General features: G+C 36.2%; 1 protein-coding gene across 1 annotated transcript in view; it reads left to right on the top strand.

Annotated features, from left to right (window-relative positions):
* ANO3 (anoctamin 3) overlaps positions 1 to 25,067 on the top strand; it is a 229,858-nt gene that overhangs the window by 4,824 nt on the left and 199,967 nt on the right. Inside the window, exon 3 of the mRNA XM_072619308.1 lies at positions 20,398 to 20,501. Coding sequence (XP_072475409.1) covers positions 20,398 to 20,501 — 104 coding nt within the window. The remainder of the gene's footprint in view (positions 1 to 20,397; positions 20,502 to 25,067) is intronic.

Below are 25,067 nucleotides of genomic sequence, written 5' to 3'. Positions count from 1 at the left end.
CAAAATGGATAGAGGGCTGAGCCTGAAGTCACAAAGATTCATCTTCCTGAGTTCAAATCTGGCCTCAGACACACATCAATTGTGTGACCTTGGTCATGTCACTTAACGTTGCCTCAGTTACTCATCTGTAAAAAGAATTGGTGAAGGAAATGGCAAACCACTTCTGTATCTTTGTCAAGAAAACCCCCCATGGGGTCATGGAGTCAGACATGACTAACACAACCAAGCAACAGCAGCAAAAACAAAATACTCAGAAAAATATCTGTCTTATGTCACATTTAGTGGTTATTTTTCTCATTTTTCTTTTCTTTTTGTGGTAGAGTTCTAAGGCAGCCAACCAGAAAGACTGCAGAAAAGCTGCAGCCAGAGAGTTGAGTATGTTGAGGAAGATGAATGAAGCTTGGCACTTGAAGTAGTTCTCCTACTTCTGTAGGATGGTGATGGGTAAAGGATGAAATAACTGAGGGGGCAAAGGTTCGAGCATATAGATTTATTAAGCAGTGCATGCCAATTGCATATCAAATCAAGAGCAGGCCCCCTCCAGTTTGCACTGGACCCCAAATACAGGGGAAAACATTTTTATGCATTAAAAGATAACAATAAACAGAATTATAATGAAGTAATCTGATGTCTAATTGGAAAAAAAGATCAGAGGCTATCCCAGTTGAGAAGATGAGAATAAACAGGTGCAATTTCATGGAATCAGAAAAAGAGGAGTCCTACTACCCTCAAGTGTCTGTATTCAATCAGAAAGAAAAAAACATGGAAATAATTGACCCATACAAGGCCAACTTTCAGAGAAGACATAGGGGTTGCTTGAGATGTATAACTGTGAGAAAATTCCTTCTATCATTCCTCAGATCTGAGTGGTTCTTGGTTTGCATAATCTATGCCCTTTGCTAAGGGGTATCTAAGCAAAAGATATAGGTGGTCCAGCTTCTCAGCCACACAGGGCTAGGTTCAAAGAATGCAATAAAGTTTTCTCACAATTCCCATCACTGAAAAGTTTTCTCACAACAGACTGGATCCATAACTGAGTAGAAAGGAAACTGAGCAGGATCTAGAATTGAGTCACAAGATGGAGTCAGTATGGCTCACACAATTCCCTTACTATCTATCCAATAATCCCCAAAAGGTGCATGAGAAAATGACTAATGTATAAAATCGCAATTGTGTTAATAATCATATATTAGGTAACATCTCTGCCATCATTTGAGATTATTTGTAACCATTTCTCTTCTCATCCATTCCTTATTCCAACATGATCATAAAGACCCATTGTGTATATCTTTATTAATGTTGTAAATTGTTACTTCATTTGTCTGGATTATACTAACTTGTTTGTTTTTCAAATGTGTACCATCCCAAGTCATACATTGTCTTCTCAGTCCAGTTGAAGGCCTTATAAAATAGTAATATTCCATTTGGGTGGAGATCATTGTGCCTAGCCATAGGCTTGCTTCCCCTCTTAGGAACAGAAATTATAATATTGCTTTGACTGTGCCACAAAATGCAGGGTACTGAGTCAGTTCTTACACACAGGTAATAACTAAGCCTGAATAGAACCAGTTATCGGTATTGTTTTAAAGTATGTGTGACTATGTTCAATTTCTTGATATCCTTGGAGGAAGTCCATGATTCCTATGCCACTCTGAAGCATTCCTTTACATTTAAAATAGCTTAATTTTCATTCACTTAAGTCTCATTATCATGTAAATTTCACCCTTTTTCACTGTAAACCTTGGGGTTTTATTTTGATTGTATCTTCCCTGGGATATTTGGAAGTTCTATAATTAATTCACTTATTGAGCTTCAAGTACTCCACCTATCTTTCCCCCCCATCAATGTTATGATATAATTTGTAGGAAAAAGAAAATTGGAAAGAGGGGAAATTTGAAGGAGAAAGGAAATAAGCTTAGTTTTGACCATGTTGCATTTCAGTTAGCTGTCACTGGGGCATTTCTCACTTAACACTCACTCCCTCCAGTTTCAACTGCCTTCCTTTCCTTAGTGGGAGAGAGCCTACTATAGACTAACAGGAGACTTATTTGTATTTTAACAAAATCAGGAAGCAATGAGAACTCCCAGGAACCACTAGAAACATAAAGGAACCCACCAGAAATTTGTGTGTGTGAGTGTGTGTGTGTGTGTGTGTGTGTGTGTGTGTAGATAGATAGATAGATAGATAGATAGACAGAAAGACAGACACAGACAGACAGACAGACAGACAGATAGATAAGATAGATAGATAAATAGATAGATAGATAGATAGATAGATAGATAGATAGATAGATAGATAGATAGATAGATAGGTGATAGATAGATAGAAAGATATCAATTGCTTCAGCCCTTCTTGAAAACTCAGATTCAAAGAGTCATGGAAGAGAGATGTAGAGATAGACGGTACATCATAGCCTGTTTAGTCTAACTCTTTCATTTTACAAATGAGCTGGAGAAAAAAATGGCAAACCATCCTAGGATCTTTGCCAAGAGAAGCCCAAATGGGATCACAAAGGGTCAAACACAACTAAACAACACAAAAGTGTGTCTGTGTGTATATATACACACACACATATATATATATAATTTATATACATAGATGTATGTGTATATATAATATTTATAATATAATGTGATATATAACAATAGTAATTATTATATTATAATCATATAATTAATAATATAGATATAATATTTATATAATATGTGTATTTTTAGGAAGAATCATCACTCTGTCTAATCTTGTCTTAAGAAAGAGTAATAATAGGAGACTAAAGGATCCTTGTTTCTCAGCCTGGAGTTCCCACCTATGGACTAATATCATTTAGAGAATGAATTTATCATTGAATAGTGCTGTCAATTGTTCAGTCATCAAGAACTTACTATGCTAGAAGCCTTGTGTTAAGTGCTGGGGATGCAAAGAAAGTAAAACAATTGGAGACAACTGTGCACATACAGTTCCTCCCTTTGACGAACATGCATTTGAGGTTTTCCAGAAGGAAGTTGCAGGGACAGGGATGTGGTTAGATGGAGCCTGGGAATAATTTGACAATATTGCCTAGAAGCCCAAAGGTTCTTGCTTTCTCCAATCTACCTTCTTTATGTTGTTGGAGTGCAAAGATCATAGAAATATGAAATAATAGATTTAGTGTAGGAAAAGAATTTAGTTGGCCAAGAAGCTAAGGATTATGGACCTAGAGCTGTAGGAATGCTGGAGGCTATCTACTCCAGTCAGAGGATTTAACAGATGCCCAAATGGAGATCTACCAAAGTTAAGGTCTAGGCCACAAGGGTGATAAATTTCTAGGTGGGGATTTTAGTCAAGTCCTTTTACTCTAAAGTCAATGTTCTTTTTTCCAACATCACGCTGATTAAAAATTAATCCTTTACCACCAACATAAAATTTCTTTATTGGGATGATTCTCAGGGCTCTGACAATCCCCAAGCTTCAAAAATACTTCACTGAACATTGCCTTGCCAAAACAAAATGACCTTTCCTTATTTCCATTAAAATTGTTTTTTCCATCCTTATTGCATATTCCAGTAGCAGGAAAACCATCTTAGATTACTACGATAAGTTCATCTAAGACTTTCTGAAATCATGAAATGACAGTAAAGAGTACTTGAAATGACTGAGTTGTATTGGTTCACTTAATATCGTAAATGTAGAAGGTCCCACTCCTTTCACTTTGAAGAGGAGATGGGATTGAGTAGGCAAGAGATCACAAAATGTTCAGAAAAAAAGGAGATAATGCCTCATAATTGTGAATAAATTAAACTGGAAAAGGAGCGTAATTGACCATTTGCTCAAAGTCAGAACGAGGGCATATTGACCAGGAATTTGCCACGGGGTACTGAACTGAGAAAGGGATGAAAACATATGCAGTCCTTCAGTGGCATAAAAATAATAGACCTTAGAACTTTGAAAGGAGGGAGCTACCAAGTAATTTTTCCTATCTGGGCTCATGTGGCCCTCATCCTCCCTGACAAAATCATGAATAGTTTTGTATTGGAATGGACATTCAGAGCCCACAGAATTCAGTGTCTCAATATTGAAAAATAACTTTTTTAGGTTGATTTGAGGATACCTTAATGTGCCTTGCCCCAGGCTCAAAATTATTAGTTCTAGTTCTGCTCTGGCTTACTTGTTTGATGAAAAGCACAGAACCTGTTAGCTCCATAACTATGAAAAGCAGGTCAGTCACTAATGCAGCTAAGCTACATTACGCTCAAATAATACTGCTATATGTGATCAGGCAGATCAAGTCAGGTTTGGACCCAATAGACAGACACAGCATTTATTTTTGCTTCCTGTATCCTAGGCACTGTGCTAAGCACTAGAGATACAAATAACAGAATGTAAACCTGCCCTTGTTTTCAATGCTTCCATTCTAATAGCAGATGATAGACCATCAGGAGCAGGGGACTGGAAAGAATGTGGTTGTCCCCTTAGGGACATGTGGAGAGGTAGAGTGTTCAGATGTAAGTTCAGCTTTAGGTGTGTTTAAATTATTCATGGAATGAGAGTCAGACCCACGTAAGCCCCCTAGGAACTGAGAAAAAGGCATGCTTATATTTTATGCAGCCTGCCCATTTTCGTTCATTATCTTATCCAATTATCATAGCAGCCCAGTGAGATAGCATTGTATTAACACCCTCATTTTAGAGATGAGAATACTGATGTCATCTACCAATGACAAAACTTAAAACCAAGTTTCTTGACCAACCAGAGTTCTTTCTAGCACATCATAATTCATGATGTTTACTTAGCAATACCAGATACAGAAACAGACTATCCTTCTTAGGGGCGTAAAGTGAGGGCCAACTCAGCTCTTGTGTCTTGAAGAGTTTGCTCAGCACCTTGTGACCATACATTCACACTTTCACCCTCATCTTTTGCTACCAGTGGCACATTCAAGAACCTTGGGTCAGAGTTAGAGGCATAGTCTGTGATTCATGGATTAAAGATGACCAGTGAGCACCTTTGTCAACTCATGTCCTACATGATCACCAGGATTTTTCTTTGAGACTGAAGAAACCAGGGATGTCCCCAAGAGCCTAGCCAATGAGCTACGTGTTTAGGAATAGCAAGCTCATATTCCTAGCGATTGAATAATGTCACTAGTCCTTCAATAGAATAGCAGTAACTTCACAGGTTAATAGCTTTTTAAGTAATCATCCAGAATATATTAAATAACTTCTATGTGCCTAGTACCATGCTAGATACTGAGAATATAAAGACAAAAATTAGGCAGATCCTGCCTCAAGTCATCCATTGTCTTAAGAGAGTTGCTAGAGGGTCAGAGAAAGCTGAGTGATTACCAGTGGTCATGGAGATATTGGTAAGCATCAGCAGTGGTATCAGAACCCAGATCTTACTGACTCTTAATCTAGGCCTTGATCAGCTACTGTCATTTGCATCTCAGAGTAAGGCTTTTTTAATGTAAAACAAATTACTTTGCTCCACTGGCATTCTTGGAATATCTGAAGGAATCTGGGAAGAACAGAAGTTTTGCCTCGTACCTACAGGGTCGAATTTATAGGAAGACATAGATAAGAATTACACAAGACTCCAGTCATGGCTGCCCTGAGATTGGCATCACTGGAAGGAATATCCAATGTGATAAGATCATAGATATGTCTGAGAATAGATTCCTTCTTTATTCATGAGTAATACAAAACCAAATAAATTATTCCATATTATGTTTGCAAAATTACCTTCTGTTGCCTTCATTAACTTCACAGTAGTGGCTGTGGGGCTCAATGCTTGGCTTCTGAGCAATTTTGGGGTGTGTGTGTGTGTGTGTGTGTGTGTGTGTGTGTGTGTGACAGTTTCCTACTTATTTTACAGAATTAGTAAAAGAACTTAGAAAGCTGTGTTTATAAAATGATTTTCATAGCCTGTAGTGATTTTTCTTAGGTAAGTAAATTTCTGAAATACTGTAGTTTTCCTGGGGAACAGTTACCATTTAAGAAAAGCAACCAAAAAATTTAATGTCACTTCTGAAGTCCTTTTCATCTCTAGATCTATGATTCTCTAATGCTCTGAAATTGCAAAGCCCCTGCTTTCTCTTTAAAAAAAATTACTCTGTCTCCCATTGGTTACCCACACACACAATGACTATATATATGTGTGTGTGTGTGTGTGTGTGTGTGTGTGTGTGTGTGTATGTGTATATGTATATGTGTATGTGTATATGTATATATGTGTATATGTATATATGTGTATGTGTGCATATATACATATTTATTTTTATATATGTATATATGTGTGTAACTGTATATATTTACTTATATATGTATTTATATATGTGTGTGTGCATGTGTATATATATATATATATATATATATATATATATATATATATATATTCCATTACATATCTTCACAGTTTCACAAATTGAATGACCACATTAACCATGTCTGAAGATGTGTATCTATACAATTTAAATTCATCCTACCTCCCTTGGGAGGTGAATGGTGTATTTCATCTTCATCCTTTTGGACTCATGGTTTATCATAGTGTTCATTGGTCTCCTAAGGTTTTTCAGAGCTGTTTTTCTCCATAATGTTGTCTTGATAAAGTTTTTCTAGATCACTTCACTTATCCCTTCATGAATTTGTAGAAGTTTTCTTAATTTTGAGAGGGTGATTTTAAAGTGAGAAGATGGTTCAAACAGTTGATGGCCAGAGAATGGTCTTCCAAGTTTAATTCTTAGAAATTCAAGTTCTAGAACTTTGACTTCTTTGTTTCCCCTGGTTTAGCCTCTCTTCATTTCAGACAAGACATTTGTAGAAAATGTCAGTTTTCTGGGACTGGAAGGGATATGAGGGAATTGAGGAAGGGAAGAGAACTGAGGAGTTAAATGAGAATTGTGGTTGGTGGTTGGAGCAGGATAGAGAGATGCTCATATGAGGAGGATTGACTTCAGTGAAATTTATTATAGAATCCAAGGTAGCCCTTGACCCCCTCCAGTTATATCCCTTTGTCACTCTTCTGTCTTAGTACTCTCCATCTCAACTCATCATGTGCCTAGGCTTCTGATCCTGAAAGTTCTAATGACATTCTATACCCTACTCAGATTTGGCTTTCCCATGTGCTATTTTCCACTAACTCCTTCCAATTCCTTTCCCTGTTCTATACCAACTTCTCACAATATCTCTTTAGTTCTCTTTGCCTAGGTGAGAGGAAAATAGGTTGATTGAGCTAATTTACAATGAAATATGAATAGTTTCTCCTCATATATTTTCCCCAAAGTTTTCTTCCTTAAAAGCTTATGTTTTGTTGTTTGTTATTCTGTCAGTTCAGTGAATGTCCAACTCTTTGTGATCTCATTTGGGTTTTTCTTGGCAAAGATACTGACATGGCTTGCCATTTCACTTCTACAGTTCATTTTAGAGAAAACTGAGGTGAGCAGGGTTAAGTGACTTGCCCAAGGTCGCAAAGCTGGTAAATGTCTGAGGTCAAATTTGAACTCAAATCTTCCTGACTCCAGGTCTGGTGCCTTACCCACTGTACCACCTAGCTGCCCCCAAAATATTTTCTTATTAAATCATTAATTGGTGGGATTTCAGAAGGTATAAGAGAGCAATTTTCTGGAAGAAAGGGAAGTAGGACCCATTTTAAATCAAACCACTCTGGTAATCTACTTGGCTTTGGTAGAAAGGAATGATGAAAAGGGTTTCTGCACCCCAAGGCTCCTCCCTACTTTAGGTAGAAGTTTTGTTCAGGCCTATTTCTCCTTTCCCACCATGATACTGGCACTCCAAGCCTGTGACCAGACCTTTGGTTTTATCTGATGTTAATGATGGTATCCTCATTTATTACTAGGGAAGATACACATTTATTGCTAAGGATTGAAAGAGGGTGCTCCCCAACTCCATCACACCTTAACTTGAATAACCCTCTTCCAAACATATCTAGGAATTTTATCCTAACTACAAATGCCTAAGGACAGATCACTTCATATCCAGGAGATCCTTGGATGTCAGAGTTTAAAGGATCAAACTCAGTACCTAAATTAAAATTCATCATTCTTGAGCACACACAGCACAGCCCAGGAAGCATGGAGCACAGGGACAGTGACAGGACCCTGAACAGACTTTGGAGAGCCACTGGGAGCACCAGTTCTCAGATTGCTCAACCCACAAACAGCTTCAAAGGTCAGTGGGAGGGCTCCTTCACCCAGGAGAGGGGAGCGAGGTTTGGAGTAGCAGCCCTGGAAGACCTCCACCTAAAGCCCCTGGAGGAATTGAGCAGCTGATCTGAAACTCAGTCCTGAGTAACAGCCCTGACAGCCCTGACAAAGAACTCAAAAGTCAAGTAACTGGCTGGGGCAATGCCCAAAAAAGGAAAAAAGAATAAGACAATAGAAGGTTACTTTCTTGGTGAGCAGGTATTTTCTTCCATTCTTTCAGATGAGGAGGAACAATTTAGGTCTTCAGAGGAAGACCTCCAAAGTATATATGCAATGGTCTTAGGCCATGGAAGAGCTCAAAAAGGATTTTGAAAATCAGGTAAGAGAGGTGGAGGAAAAATTGGGAAGAGAAATGAGAACAATGAAAGAAAACCATGAAAAGCAAGTCAACAGCTTGCTAAAGGAGACCCCCCAAAAAAAAAATGCTGAAGAAATTAACACCTTAAAAAATAGACTAATTCAAATGGCAAAAGAGGCCCAAAAAGCCAGTGAGGAGAAGAATGCTTTAAAAATCAGAATTAACCAAATGGAAAAGGAGTTTTGAAAGCTCACTGAAGAAAATAGTTCTTTAAAAATTAGAATGAAGCAGATGTAATCTAATGGCTTCATGAAAAAGCAAGAAATTAAAAGCAAAACCAAAAGAATGAAAAAATACAAGACAATATGAAATATGACATTGGAAAAACAACTGACCTGGAAAATAAATCCAGGAGAGACAATTTAAAAATTATGGGACTACCTGAAAGCCATGATCAAAAAAAGAGCCTAGACATCATCTTTCATGAAATTTTCAAAGAAAACTGCCCTGAAATTCTAGAAGCAGAGGGTAAAATAAATATTGAAAGAATCTACTGATCACCTCCTGAAAGAGATCCAAAAAAAGAAACTTCTAGGAATATTGCAGCCAAATTCCAGAGTTCCCAGGTCATGGAGAAAATATGGCAAGCAGCTAGAAAGAAGCAATTTGAGTATTGTGGAAATACAATCAGGATAACCCAGGATCTGGCAGCTTCTACATTAAGGGATCGAAGGGCTTGGAATATGATATTCCAGAAGTCAAAGGAACTGGGATTAGAATCAAGAATCACCTACCCAGCAAAACTGAGTATAAGACTTCAGGGTAAAAAATGGTCATTCAATGATATAGAGGACTTTCAAGTATCCTTGATGAAAAGACCAGACCTGAAAAGAAAATTTGACTTTCAAACATAAGAATTAAGAGAAGCATGAAAAGGTAAGCAGGAAAGAAAAATCACAAAGGACTTTCTAAAGCTGAACTGTTTACAATCCTAAATGGAAAGATAATACTGCTATTTTGACTCAACTCATTAGGAACTCAGATACACCAAACATCTGTAACTGTGAGGAGACTCAAGAAATAGGTACCTCCCTACCCTTACCAAACCTGAAGAGATCTTTTAAACCATAAGTAACTAGATTCTAGTTTTATTATCCTTATAGATGGGTTTCTCTATGTTTTTAGCCTTGATGCCAAACTTTATCTGTTTTGTCAGCTCAGTAACAAGAATGCAGACTGGTTGTTTTGTAGTGTACGAACCAAGAAGGATGCAAAACTCTTGCTTTGAGTGAACTGAAGAGAAATCTTTAAGATGGACTCATTCAAGATATGACAAAAATGAAAAATCTTCATGTTCGAGAAGTTTTCATCTTACTAAACAAAATAGCTTGTTCCATGGTTGGTTTATTTGGTAGTGAGATGGAATGTGTACTCATCTAACCACCTTTATGACCAAAATTTACAAAATGATTGGACCAGTGCTGCTAGTCACAACCTAGATTTGAGAATCTGAACAGAGACCACAGACTTCAAACTCAGGTCAGTAGCAATTCTCAATAGTCAGTTATTAAGAGCAGTTAACTAAGAAAAGTAACTACAGACATGAGAAAAAAATTTTTACCAGCAATTCCTGACTTTTTAAGCCACCGTAGTATTGCCTCAAATCACCTGAAAATAATACAGTTCAGGCAACATAGCTTAATGACTAAATTCCAGGAGATGTGGAGAGATCATCTTAGTAAGTTTCCCCCTTCTTTATCCTTAAGGATGAGGCATTGGACTTGGAATCTGGAAGTTCAGTGTTCACACCTGATCTCAGGTGCTTACTAGCTATATTACCCTGAGCAAGTCACTTAATTTCTCTCCATCTTAGTTTTCTCATCTGTAAAATGAAGGAGTTGGATTTGGTAGACTTGTTGTCTTGAGTTCAAATCTGGTCTCAGACACTTACTAGCTGTGTGACCCTGGGCAAGTCACTTAACCTTGTTAGCCTCAGTTTCCTAACCTATAAAGTGAACTGGAGAAGAAAATGGCAAAGCTCTCCAGTATCTGCCAAGCAACCCCCAAATGGGGTTACAGTCAGACACAACTGAACAGCACCAGCAGCAAAAAATAATTTTACCATAAATTATGTTATAGTGAGTATGAAGAACCTTTCTGGGTTGAATGTGAAATGTTCAATTTGGCATACACCCATATTTTATCATAGCTTCTCAGTGGATTTAGCGTCTAAATTTTAAGATCATTTTTATAGAGACATTCACTCCTAGTCCCAGAATGGTTTATGATTTATTCACTATGTTTTGTTGTTCAGGTCACAAATATAAGCCTTTTGACACATCCATCCATCCATTCATCAGACGTTTATTTAGAACCAATTAGGTGCTGAGCTGTATGCTAAGCATTATGGGAAATTCAAAGATAAATCAGATGGGATCTATAATTTCAGAGAGGTTATTATTAGCAGAACAATAGCTGCTACTTACAAATTGTTTTAGGCTTTCAGAACATTTTCTAGTTCATTATCTCATAAGACTCTCAGTAACTATGTGAGATATAATGCAAGTAACAGTAAGAAAATTAAACATATAAGGAAAGTATAGCTCAGAGTAGTTATGTGACTCACCACTTAGAAGGGGTAAAGCTTGCCTAGGACCTAAATCTCCTACCTCTCAAATTTGACTGTCATTTTCAGTAGATCAAGTAGAAAAAGATTTAAACTGGGAATAAATGATGAAATTAGGTGATATGATATGAAACTTTGAATTTAATAGTTTGTGACTTGATGCCTCCTAATCATACACATGCTACAACAATGGAGGTTGGGTTCCTTATGTTTGAAATCCTGATTGCATTAATGCCTGATTTCCCGTTAATGGAAACTTACTAGCTGGAAATCTTTGGAATCCTTCCTCAGATATTTAATATCTGTGGCACTCTGGGAAAAATCACTTAATCTTTCATAATTATTTTCCTCATATAGAAAATGGGAGAAATAAAATCAGTTATCTCACAGTTACCTCTTCTTTACAATGGAAAGGTTGGAAGAGCTGCCCTCTGAGATCTCTTTTAATCCTAGATCTTTGATTTTAAGATCAGGAATTATTAGAGTATCCAGCAAGTGAGGATAGAAGCTTAGCATCATCATCAAAATGTCAGAATCCCTAGCCTAGTCTTGCACTCAAACATTGATTATTATCTTTATTAAGGACAGAGATAAAAGAATATGTTTAAAATGCTCTGAAAATAGTTGGAGTAAGGAAAATTCCAGGAATAGAAAGTCATCATTGGGTCAATGAATTTGTGCATCTGATGCCTTTCACTAAAGACACTATGGACTATGTGCCATATGTTGTATGGTGAATGAGAGACCATTGTATGTCTGAGATTGTCTGTGTCTCCGGTGGTAATACTAGTTAAAGATCCCCCCTCCATTAATAGGCTTCAGATGAAGCCCATTAAGGGAACTTTGATTAGGCGAGCCTTGTTTTGGAGGGAGACCCACACATTTTGTTAATTGCTGATGAGGCACTGGGTCACTAAGGTGATGCCTTCTGTCTCTGGAGAGTGTATATATACTCTAAGGTGTGGTTTTGCTTTAGGGGCTTACTCTTTGGAAGAAGGTCCATGTGCCAGAAGAGACTCTGAGTAGCCGTTAAGGAGCTCCTTCCTTGGGCTTTAAAAACCCAGATGTTTGTGTTTCTCTCTCTTGTAATTGTGTATGTATATAGTGGTCAGACAGTTCTGTCTGTTGATCTGTGATGTATGTATTGCTTATGGTCAGACAGTTGGAAGCACTGTCTGTCCGTCTTTATTTCTTTGCTTGCATTTCCTCTGTTGGTTTATGTGATTAAAGAAGATTTTTGACTTCTCAAAAGTTGCTTTCCTTTTAGAAAAGCAGATCTAAGAACCTGTACCAGCAGACCATCCTGGATGTGTGTCAGGGTGCTTACTGCTAGACAGATACATCTTTCAGGAGGATACATCATCTGGAGGATATAAGTAGATTTTCATTTTGTCTTTCTATGCCCAGTTTCTAGTATATTGCTAAGTTGTTTTTTGGTCTTGTCCAACTCACCATAATCCCATTTGGGGTTTTCTTGGCAAAGATTCTGGAGAGGAAATTGAGGAAAACAGGGTTAATTGATTTGCCCAGGGTCACATAACTCTTAAGTGTTTGAGGCCAGATTTGAACTCATGAAGATGCCTCTTCCTGATTCTAAGTCCAGTGCTCTAAGCACTACACTACCTAGCTGCTCTCCTAGAATAATACCCTGTAACCCATAAGTGCTTATAAATGTTTATCAGATTGGATTGAATGGGATTGTTTGAAGCTTTTTAATGTAGAATATGGAGTTCTCTAGCAATTTCAAACTTTGAGGGAAAAGCAAAAATAAAACTCTAAATTCCTAGATAAATATGAATAAATTCATTTTAATAAAGAACATTTTACGAACTTTGCTCTTCTTTGTATGGGAAAATTGCACAATAGGATTTACCAAAATTCACAATCAGCTAGTAACTGAAACCCTTTTTGTAAAGAAGAAAAGAGACAATTTTGTAAATTATAAATTCTTAACTAGGCATTGTAAATATATTTTTCCTCAGAAATAAAGAGTTTAGTAGAGTGTATTATTTTTCATCCTTATCTTTAAAAATAGAATGTATATAATATTGGAAATAAGATACAACTTTAAAAGTTTCCTTCAAAAGTTTGTTGGAGAAATTGTTTACCATCTTGGAGAGGAAAGGACAGAAGGGAGAAGGAGAAGAACATAGGAAGTTTGGAGACGAGAGAATTTGAAACGCAAATTTTTTTTTAATGAAAGTTAAAATTGTTTTTACATATAATTGGGGAAAAGCAAAATATTATTCCCAAAAGATTGATGGAATTCTCCTATAAATCCATCTTGATAGATGAGGATATTTTATTTTTGTCTTCTCCCAAGTTCCCCACTGTCCTTGGTAATTCATTTACTGCTACTTTAATTTCTTTTTCTGAGACTCAGTTCTTTAAAATTTCCATTTGATATTCTTATTAATTGAGATATTTTACATGTTTCTCACAAAATCATCTATTTCTTAAAATTCTGGTTTTGTTGGCATATAACTATAATAGATTCTGGTAATTATTTTCTGTTGTGATTTTTGCCTTAATTTGTTTTTAATTTGGTTAATTTGATTAATTTCCCTCAACATTTTTAGTTAAGGAAGCTAAAAGTCTATCAACGTATAAACTAGGTTATGAATTTTTAAAAATCAGTTTCATAGTACTTTTCTTATTTTCAGTTGATCTATTTCCCATAGATTTTCAAGATTTTGTCTTTACAGTTAATTTTGGATTTAACGATCTCTTAGCTTTCCAAGTTTTAGTTGCATATTGAGTTCATTAATCTTTTTGTATTTAGCTAATGTGTGTTTTGAGGATATATATTACATTTTTTAGTGGTTCCATTCAGAAGGTATCAAAAATAGTTTGGTTCTAAATTCTCCAATAATTTCTTCTGTTCTATATTTTTCTCTTTTGTTTATGTGTTAGATTTGTCTAGTTCTGAAAAAGAAACATTAATGCCTCCAATTACTGTGTATGTCTTTTTTCCAAATCAGGAAATGTTTCTTCTATTAACGTAGATGCTATGATATTTGGTGCATGCATCTTTAATATTGACATAGTTTTGTTGTCTATGGTTCCTTTAAGCATAAGGAAATCAACTTGCTTATCCATATTGATCTTGTGGTTTTATTTTCCTTTGACTGATAGCATGATTTCCCTTCTGCTTTCTTTTTAATTCATCTGAGCTAGAGTAAGTTTTGATTCTGTATGTTTTTCCTTTATATATATATATATAATGTATGCATTGTAGGTATGTGGGAGTTTTTCCTCTTTTTAAACTTTGTTCATTTGTTTTAAGTTTAAAATTCATATTTTAAGTTATTGATTACCTTAAAAGTTATTTTGTCCTTTTCCTCTCTGAAATCATTTCTTTGACCATGTGATCAGTTTTCAAAGTACTTTAGAGTGATCCCATTCCCACAGACTTTCTACCACGTTTGTCAAACTTGTTTGTTTCTTCCTAATTATCCTGAAAAGATATATTATCTTTTTAGATTTATATCCTTATTTATTCCTTTTTTTCATTCCTTTGTATTTCTCGGAGTGTTACAGGAAATGGAGAAGTTTTTACATTAACAAAATTGATGGAGCTTCAGTAAAAGAAAAAATATTTGATTGTGGAAATATTTGTGTTTAATTTTTCTGATTTCCAAGATAAAAAGATACCTTACAGAAATATATAAATAAATATAGAAGGTCAGAAGTCTAATTTCTAATAGATACTTAATTTTAGTGATATTAATTAAGCCATTCCCAAGAGATAACTGGTCCAGGTATGTCAACAGAAAAGATATGTAAACTAGTATTGAGCACATAAAAGACCCTACCAAGTCATCAATAATAGATGTGTAAATCAAAGTAACCCTAAGGTTTCACCTCGAAACCTTACAAAAGGACAAAGATGACCAAAGATGGGGGCATTCAGTGTCTAGAAAGCTTATGAAAAAATGACACTCTAATAAATTTTACCTGAAGTTAAAAATTGGTCCTATTTTGGAAATCATTTTAGAAATATATGAAGTGAATTACAGTCATATCCTTTGATTCATAGACCTCACTGCTAAGAATATGCCCAAGAAGGTCAATGAGAAGAAAAAAATGACTTCATGGACATGAAAATGTTTATAACAGTGTTTTCCTTAATACAAAAGAATTGGAAACAAACACAGATTCCTATTGGTTGAGAAACAGATTAAAAAATTGTGATACATGAGTGAAATAGAATATGACTGTGCAATGGGAAACAATGAACATGAAGAGTACAGAAGAAATGTGGGAATATTTTATGACCCAATGCTAAATGCAGTGAATATAATAAAAAATTTTTAAAAGTGACTGCACTGATGTCACAGTAAAAACTAAAGTATTAACAGTTAAGTTATTTGTGAGTGGATTCTGTAACTTAAGAAGTTATAGCACTGAATGAAATAGTTCAAAGAGCAGTGACAAAAATTCTGATATAAGTACTTATATTATTTAATTTTTACCTATTTATTATATTATTTTAGTATGTATATTGTATATAATATATTATAATGAAATAATATAATAGTATAATATAACATTTATGATGTTATATGTTATATATAACCTATATGTTATGTTAAATGTTATATTATATTATTATATTACTTATATTTTTTTACTGAGTAATTAAAGGGGTATCAAAATGATAAAACAGGAAAGTCTGAGCTCAAGTATATTCTCAAATACTTAATAACTGTGTGATTCTGGGCACTTAAACTCTGCCTCAGTTTACTAATCTGTGAAGTGGGAATAATGATACTATCTATTTATGATGGTCATGGGGGGGATAAAATAAAATGATCTTTATTAAGTATTTTGCAAACCTTAAAGCACTACATACATGCTAGCTATTATTACTTAAGCCTTATGATTTTAAAGACATTGAAAAAAGAAAGAAAAAAGAGAAACGTCTAATATCCATGAATGTGACAAGCCTTATAGCAACTATTTCATGGTATCTAAGGTTAGTGAGAAGAGCTTCAGATGTCAGATTTCTCCAGGATATCTTGGCTTATGTGAAAATACTTGACGTAGTAGTAGATACCAAAAATGTTTTCCTTCTACCAGGATCATGGGTTATAAATATTGATGATTATCTTTTTTTAATTCATTTTTAGCTATCTGGTATATTTCAGCACAATCAGTATCAAGTTCAGGAAAATAAGTGGACGCAGTATCTTCATTTACAAAAATGAAGCAGTTGGCCTAGAAGACCCCCGGATCGATTATAGCTTTAGATCTATTTATCCTAAGACATATTAAAAAAAGAATATGATTATTTCCTTTTTTAAAATATTTATTTTTTTAACATTGTTTTCTTTTTAAATTTTGAACTTCAAATTCTCTCAATCCCTTCAACTATTCCCCTGCTCACTGAGAAGGTGAGCAAAATGATGTCAATTATCCATATGAAATCATGCAAAACATATTTCCATATTGGCTTAATCACACACAAAAATCAAGAAATCAAGAAAATTATGGTTCAATTTGCACTCATAGTTCATCAGTTCTCTCTCTGGAAATAGATAGCATTTTTTCATCATGGGTGCTTTGGAATTGACTTGTATCATTGGATTGATTAGAATTCTTCAGAACTGATAATCATTACAATATTGTTGTTACAATGATTTCCTAGTTCTCACTTCACTTTGCATCAGTTCATATAGGTCTTTCCATGTGTTTTTTTTTTCTGAAACAACCATCCTCATCATTTCTTATAACACAGTAGTACCCTATCATAATCATATATTGTAACTTGTTTCACCCATTTCCTAATTGATGGGCATCCATTCAATTTCCAATTCATTATCACCAAAAAAAAAAAAAAAATGGAGTTGCTGTAAATCTTTTATACATATAGGTCCTTTTCCTTCTTTTGTGTTTGTTGAGATACAGATTTAGTAGACGTATTTCTGGGTCAAATGGTATACACAGTTTAATAGCACTTTCAGCATAGTTCAAAATTGTTCTCCAGAATGATTGGATCATTTTGCAACTTCACCAACAGTTTATTAATGTACCTATTTTCCTTCATCCTGTCCAGCATTTGTCATTTCTGATAGGTGTGAAGCAGTAATTCGGAGATGTTTTAATTGTCATTTTTCTCATCAATAATTTAGTGCACTTTTTCATATGACTATAAACAGCTTCAACTGCTTCTTCTGAAAACTGCCTATTCATATATTTGACCATTGGTCAACTGGTGAAGGTTTTGGGTTTTTTTTAAGAAATTTGATATGGTTCCATACTCAATATGTGCTTGAAAAATGAGGCCTTTATCAGAGAAACTTGCCACATTTTTTATATTACTTCATTGTCTTTTAACCTTTTAGTAAAATGTAGTTTCTGATTACCTCTTAATGAGGTGTGTGTTTGCTTTTGCTTTGTCTAAAATCATGATTGCTACCCCTACATTTTTTTTTACTTCAGCTGAAGCATAATAGATTCTGCTACATAAAAATAGTAAAAAGCTACAAAAATCACTATTATTTTAACTCTATGTGTATCTTTCTATTTCAATAAAGAATTGTTTCAAGTAAGTAACTTCTATTTCTTATAAACAATAAATTATTGGAGTCTGGTTTGTAATCCACTCTGCTATCAACACTTCCATTTTATGGCTGAACTCATCTCATTCACATTCACAATTACATTTACTACTTGTGTATTTCCCCCCATTCTATTTTCTTTTATGTTTTTTTCTCTTTCTTTTTATTCTTTCTTCCTCAAAAGTCTGTTTTGCTTCTGACTATTTCCTCCCTTAATATGCTCCCTTTTATCACCCTCTTCCACATTTCTTATCCCCTTACACTCCTATTAGGTAAAAGATTTCTATACCTGCTAAATGTGTGTGTATATGTGTGTGTGTGTGTGTGTGTGTGTGTGTGTGTGTCTATATATATTCTTCCTTCTTTGGACCAATTCAGATGAGAGTGAGGTTCAAGCATTACGTACCAACACCAGACTCCCTGACATTTTCCCTTCCACTATAAAAGCTCTTCCTTGCATTCTTCTTTTATGTTGGATAATTTCCCCCATTTTTCCTCTCCCTCCTTTTCCCAGCACATGCCTGTCTTTAACCCTGCTTCATTTTTGGGAGGGAGATCATCCCAACATAATAGACTTATATTCATGCCTCATGTCTATGAAGATTTCTAACTGTATTAATAATGATAAAGTTTTTAGTTTTATGTGTATCATCTTTCTGTATAATAATGTAAATAGTTTAACTTTATTGAATGTATTACTGGCATATTTAAGCTTGTTCATGTTTATCATTTTATACTTCTCTTTAGTGTTGCTTTTGAATGTCGCATTTTCTTTTCAGCTCTGGTCTTTTCATCAGAAATGCTTGAAAGTCCTCTATTTCATTAAATGTCTACTTTCCCCCTGCAGGATTGTACTCAGTTTTGCTTAATTTGTGGTTGCAATTCTGACTTTCTTACCTTCTGTAATATTATATTCCAAGTCCTCCAGTCCTTTAATTTGGAAGCTACTAGATCTCATGTGATCTTGAATGTGACTCTACAATATTTGAATTGCTTCTTCTAGCTGCTTGCAGTATTTTCTCCTTGACCTAGAAATGCTAGGATTTGGCTATAATATTCTTGGGAGTTTTCATTTTGGGATCTTTTTCAGGAGATGATTAATGAATCATTTCAATTCCTGTTTTAGCCCCTAAATTTAAAATATTGGAGCAGGTTTTCCTGGATAATTTCTTAAAATATGATGTCTAAACTCTTTCTCTGAACATAACTTTCAGGTAGTCCAATAATTCTTAAAATGTCTCTCCTTGACCTCATTTCTAGGTCAGTTTTTTTTTCTAATGGGATAATTCACACTTTTTCAATATTTTTTTGGACTTTGCTTTGTTATTTCTTGATACCTCATAGAGTCATTAGTTTCCACTTGCCCAATTCTAATTTGTAAGGAGTTGTTTTCTTCAGTGATTTTTGTACCTTTTTTCTGTTTAATCAATTCTTTTTTGAGGGTATTATTTTCTTCAGTGCCCCTTTTACTCAGTCATTTAATTCTCTTTCCATAATTTGCTCACATCACTCCTATTTGTTTTCCCAATTTTCCTCTGCCACTCTTATGTCTTTCTTTAACTCTTCCAGGGCTTCTTGATGGGCTGGGGTCCAACAGCATTTTTCTTTGATGCTTTCTTTATAACTGTTTTCATTTTGTCATCTTCTGAGTTTGAATTTTTCTCTTCCCTGATACCATAGTAGCTTTTTATGGTCAGGTTCCTTTTCTGCTATTTGCTCATTTTTCCAGTTTATTTCTTGACTTTGATTTTTATTTTAAAGTGGGGCTCTGATCATCTTAGGGTGAGTAATTACTTTCCCAAGCTTCAGGCATTTTCACATTGCTGTTTTCAGAGCTAGCTCTGGGGATTTGCAAGTTTTCAGTGCTTTCACAGTGGTAGGATCCAGGAAGAGGTGTGATCACTGATCTTCCCAGTCTATGTTCTGGTCTTTACCCAGGAATGGTCCTGGGTCCCCAGCAGCCACAAGTGGTAGTGCTCCTCTTAGCCCTTGAACTTGGACTCATTTCCTGGTTCTCCTACAACCACAAGCAGTAGTGTTCCTTTCTTTCTTGGAACTGTGACCAGGGCCCGTACTCCCTTGTGGCTGACCACAAGTGCTCCTCTCCACCCTGAAACTGTAATCCAGAACTACATTATGGGCAATAGAGTTGCCAAACAGTGCCAAATCCTACACCCAATACCACCAAAAGGTCCCCTGTAACCTCTTTCTCACCATTTGTCTGACACTCTTACTAGTTTTAGGTTGAGAGCTCCAAAAGTTGCCTAAGCTGCTGCTGCTACCACCACTGTCCCATCTGTCTCTGAGGTCCACCAACTGATGCTGCTCCAACATGTACTCTGGGGTAGCCCCAATCCTGTTGTCACAGACCTTTCCTACTGACTTCCCAAGTTTTCTTATGCTGGAAAAAATATCTCACCCCGACCTGTTTGTTGCTTCTGCCATTTCAAAATTTGATTTGAGGAGTTATTTCAAAATTTCTTGGAAGGGAATGTTAGGGAAATTCAGGTTGATTCATCATTTTGGCTCTATCCCTGAGTATGACAATTATCACTGAAAATTATACTAATGAAAAGAGGATATTTGGGGCAAAATTTCAAAAGAACTTCCTTAGATACTAAACAACCCCTTCCCATGCAACTAGACTCTACCTGTCCCAAATAATTAGGTACTCTAACAGCAGAAAAATTACTCTGATCTTCTTTCTTCCAGATGTTGGGAAAGATAGTTATGTAGAAGACTCTGAACATGGTACTGATGAAGCTCAGCTCATCAAAGTCAAAGTCACCATAAGAAAACCAGAAACCATGACTAAGGTAATGTGTGAATGGTACGCTGCAGATAGTTAAGCCAATGTCTGCTGGGTCATCACTTTTCAGTTCTTTCTGAAAGAAAATGGGGCAGTTTTGTGGTGAAGCATTTAAATCACAGAGGACAATTGGTTTGAAAGTGGTAGAGGAAGATGGAAAGGGAATTTAAAATCATTAAAGGACTTCTGAGAGAATGATTTCGATAGTTGTTAAGTCATTTTAGTTGTGTTTAACTGTTCATGTCCCTCCCCATTTGGGGTTTTCTTGGCAAAGATAAGGTCATGACTTGCAATGTCCTTCTCCAACTCATACACATGAGGAAACTGAGACGAACAGGGTTAAGTGACTTGCCCAGGATCTCACAGCTAGTAAGTGTCTGAGGCCAGATTTGAACTTGGGTCTTCCTAACTCCAGGCCCAGTGTTGCCTATTCACAGTGCTGCCTAGTTGCCATATGTGTGGGAAGACAACCTCTTTTTGAAATTCTTGATTTAAACTTCTGTGGTGATAGTCTATTCTCTCTACTGGTTTCTGGCACTAAGTATTTGGAAAGATAGTTTATATCTTTATAGAATGCATATTGCAATCAGCCGAACAAGCAGCACTTGTTTATTAAGTCCATTCTTTGTGCCAAAGACTTTGCCAGGTCCTGAGAAAATAAAACAAATAGAACACAGTCTCTACACATGTCAGAGGTGATGTAGAAAGGATCCTTGTTGAGTAAGGTATTGGACAAGCTTTTCTCTAAAGGCCCTTCCAACTTTTATAAAATGCCATGTCTACTTTGTGGTTTACAAAAAAAAAAAAAAAAGAGTATAATCCAGTCCTTGCTATCATGTCATATTTGGATATCTATTCAGTAGATTAGTGAGCTTCTTGGCCTTTCTTTGTGACTACAGCACTTAGAAAAATGCCTGCCACATAGTAGGCATTTTATAAAAGCTTATTGACTGAGCCTTTGTTTCCCAAGCAATTTGTACTCAGAGAGCAAAGGAGCAATGCTAATAACTAAGTTTCTAATTCTCCCTGAGTATCAAAGATCATCTTCCCAAATATAAATGATTCTGCTTTTCTTTATTCTTTTTATTATTCATACATCTTGCATGTGGGAAGATCTAGGAAATAGCATTATGCTTGCTCTGTCCTTATTGAGTTTGAGTGTGAGGAGCAGATCATTAGCTTCAGACTCATTGCCCCCAAACCTGCCTGGGAAAAGCAAAGGGCACTCTAACACGTCTGACTATGGCTCTGTTTGTTGGCTCAGTAATCAAGTATTTATTGAGGACTTAGTATGTGTCTGGTATTGCTTTGCGCAGGATCAAAGAGAAATCAGATTTTTTCCCCTCATCCTTGAGTCACTTAATGTCTCGTTGATTTCTCCCTACTCAAATCCATTCTCTAGTTCAATGGTGTCAAACTTTCCATACCTAAGGGTCGCTGCTGGTATTTTTTGACTTAGAAAGCTACATATAAATATTTCTTAAAATTGTTTGTATTTTTTTTTGTTTCCAGTTTCCATTTTGATCCAGCTCAGGCAGCACTAGGTCATAGACTGGAGGTCTGGCACCTTTACATTGCAAAATGATTTTCCTAATGGGGAAGTCTAATCACTTCCTCAGTAAATTCCAGTGGTTCCTTATCACCTTGTGTATCAAATATACACTCTTCAGTTTGGTACTTCAAGTCCTTTGCTACCTGGCTCCAAAGTATCTCTTTTCAGCCTAATTCAGCACACACATACCCCCACCTTAGGCACCCTTTGGTCCAGTAAAACTGACCTTCCTGTTGCTCATAAGTGCCGATCCATATTCAACTCTGTGCCTTTGTATAGAGGCAGTCTCCTGTGCCTCGAATACATTCCCTCCTCACCTCCATGTCTTTAAACCCCTAGTCTCCTTTATGAATCAAATTAAATGATGCCTTCTACAAGCCATTCTCAGTCCCCTAAGCTGCTAGTGTCTTCACTCCCCAAATTAATTCATATCAATTGTGTATCTATATATGTCTATGTCATCTTCCCCACTTCAAAGTAAATTCCTTGAGAACATGGACTGATTTACTTTTATGTACCTATGGCACTTGACGTAGTGCCTGGCACATAGTAGGCACTTACTAAATCCTTGTTGGATGATTGATTGAATCTTAGTAATGAGATAGATGCATAAATGTCATACATTGACTCTTAAGTTTCAGGGCTAGAAGGCTGGGATTCATTGGAGATCATCAATAAAAGTGCTTGAACAATTCATTTTGAAACTCTGAACTGTTTCTGATACATTCTGTCTTTGTGAATATGAGTGGGATTTTGCAAGTCTTGAAACACTATATCATAACTCTCTCCAGCTTTGCCTTCTTAGCAGACAGGCAGAAAAGTCTGGAGAATAAATATTCTATGTATATTCTCTAGAGCTTGTGGCAAGGAATTCTTCCATCCTTGTAGGCCAGGTCTGCTCCGTGTCTCAGTACTAGTTAAAATGTTTTGGGAGATACAGGGCCATTGGGCATATACACCTCCTGCCTCTCTGCTATTTATCATTTGTCAGTCACATATAAATGTCAGACGTTAGGATCTAAGCTCTAAGCTATGATACATGATAGCTATTTTCTAGATCTATAAATCCAGGCCTATGTTTGAGCCCAAAAGATCCCTAAGGCCAAGGAGAGATGCTTCATGGGAGGTGGGAGGATGAGAGGCAATGGCGGGAACTGATACTTGTTTGGTTTTGACCCTGAATTTCTTCAAACAATACCCAATTGAACAGGGCCTGCTGATTTGCAATTTAGCATTTCATTGATGACTCAACTTTCTTTTTGAGAGTATCCTTGATTTTCCTGGACTGTGAGGCAAGGATGCCTTCAGGAGATGATTCAAGCTGTTTACCCCATCGAGAAGGACATGAGCCTATGCTTTGGGAATTGTGTCTTGTGGTGACTATGAGCGTTGCTGTTAGTTTGTCAGTGGGTATTGGTTCTGGATGACCAGAATCTGGATGCTTTGAGATCAGGATTAAAGGAGAGAGAGCAAAAAAGGGAAAGAAAAGAGCTATGCCTGACTCCCTGGCATCCTTCATGTTGGAAAATAGGCTATGGGATCTATCAGAAGTGGCACAGTGATAGAGTACTGAACTTGGAGTCAGATAGACTTGAGCTCAAATTCTGCCTGAGTTAATTGGAGGCTTCCTGATGATGTGCAAGTGACTTAAGCACTATTCTCATCTGCAAAAGGTGTGTAATATAGCCCCTACGTCACAGAATTGCTAGGAACAAATGAGTAAAGTAGGTAAAGAGATTGGCAAGTCTCAAAACACTGTTTAAGTGCTATATATTATTCTAGTACAATGGAAGGTATATTGTATTTCTAGTTAAAGGACTTGGTTTTGCTTCCTGGCTGTGATATTTACTATGTAAGATGGCTTTTGATAAGTCTGCAAAATTAAGTGACTGAGCTGGCAGCTACCTTGATCCCTTCTAAGTGCTCAACCCCTGATCAATGATGAGAATAAACATATATATATGAGTATACCCAATGCCCAAATGCCCTAAATGGCATTCTAGAGGAGTGTTCCTTAAGATGATGAGGAGACCAGACTACATTGTAAAAGCCGCTAAGGTTAGCCAAGAGAACATTTTCATGAGATATATGAAAGCATACAGCTGCAGGTAAGTAGCACCATGGATAAAAAGCTCTGGGACCCAAGTCAGCAATACCTGAGGTCATATTCCATCTCAGACTCTTGCTAGCAATAGGACTCCAATCATGTCACTTAACCTCTGTTTGCCTCAGTTTCCTCCTCTGTAAAATGTAGATAAAAATAGCAGTGACCCACTAAATGGCTGTGAGGATCAAATCAGATAATATCTGTAATGTGTCTTACAAAGTTTAAGTGTCCTATCAATGCTCTTATTATTTTTATCATGTCACTTAGCTCTCTAAAACTCTTAATTATAAATCAATTTAATCTCTTAAATAGGAATAATAATGCCTACCTCACAGAATTCTTGTTAGAATTCAATGAGATAACATGTGAAGCTCTTTGCAAACCTCAAAGTTCTATATAAATGTTATTCATAATGTTAATATTATTATATGAGGAGTTACCATGTAAAAAAAGGCAAAAACCAAAACAGAATGAACTTATTCTCTTTGGTCACAAAGGGCAGAACCAATACAGGGAGAGGAGACAGATACTGACCCTTAGAGATACTCACATATGAAGGAGACTGAGTTTCAGGGAACTTTAAGTAGAATCTGGATAGCTCCTCATTATGTTAGACTAGAAGAGTGTCATTCTTCAGACCAGGCCTTGCACTAGATGGTCTCAAGGGTCTCTTTAAGGTGTTACATCCTAGTACTCTTTCCATCTTCTTGACCACTCAGTAGCTGCACTGATACATCCCCTTGGTTCCTCTTGAGGCCTCGTTTCCTGGTAAACTCAGTGGTTTCCTCAAAATTTATAGGATAGATACTTGGATGTTTGCTATCCTTGTTGGGGTACAGGCCCTGAAAACCCCCTTGAATTCTCCTTGAATCTTCCCACTTGATCTGGCATTCTCCTGAGGCTGCAATTCCTTC

This window comes from Notamacropus eugenii, chromosome 6, assembly GCF_028372415.1.
Source record: "Notamacropus eugenii isolate mMacEug1 chromosome 6, mMacEug1.pri_v2, whole genome shotgun sequence".
NCBI lineage: Eukaryota > Metazoa > Chordata > Mammalia > Diprotodontia > Macropodidae > Notamacropus > Notamacropus eugenii.
The sequence above is the reverse complement of the archived record's forward strand: the minus strand, read 5'-3'. Positions and strand labels throughout refer to the sequence as shown.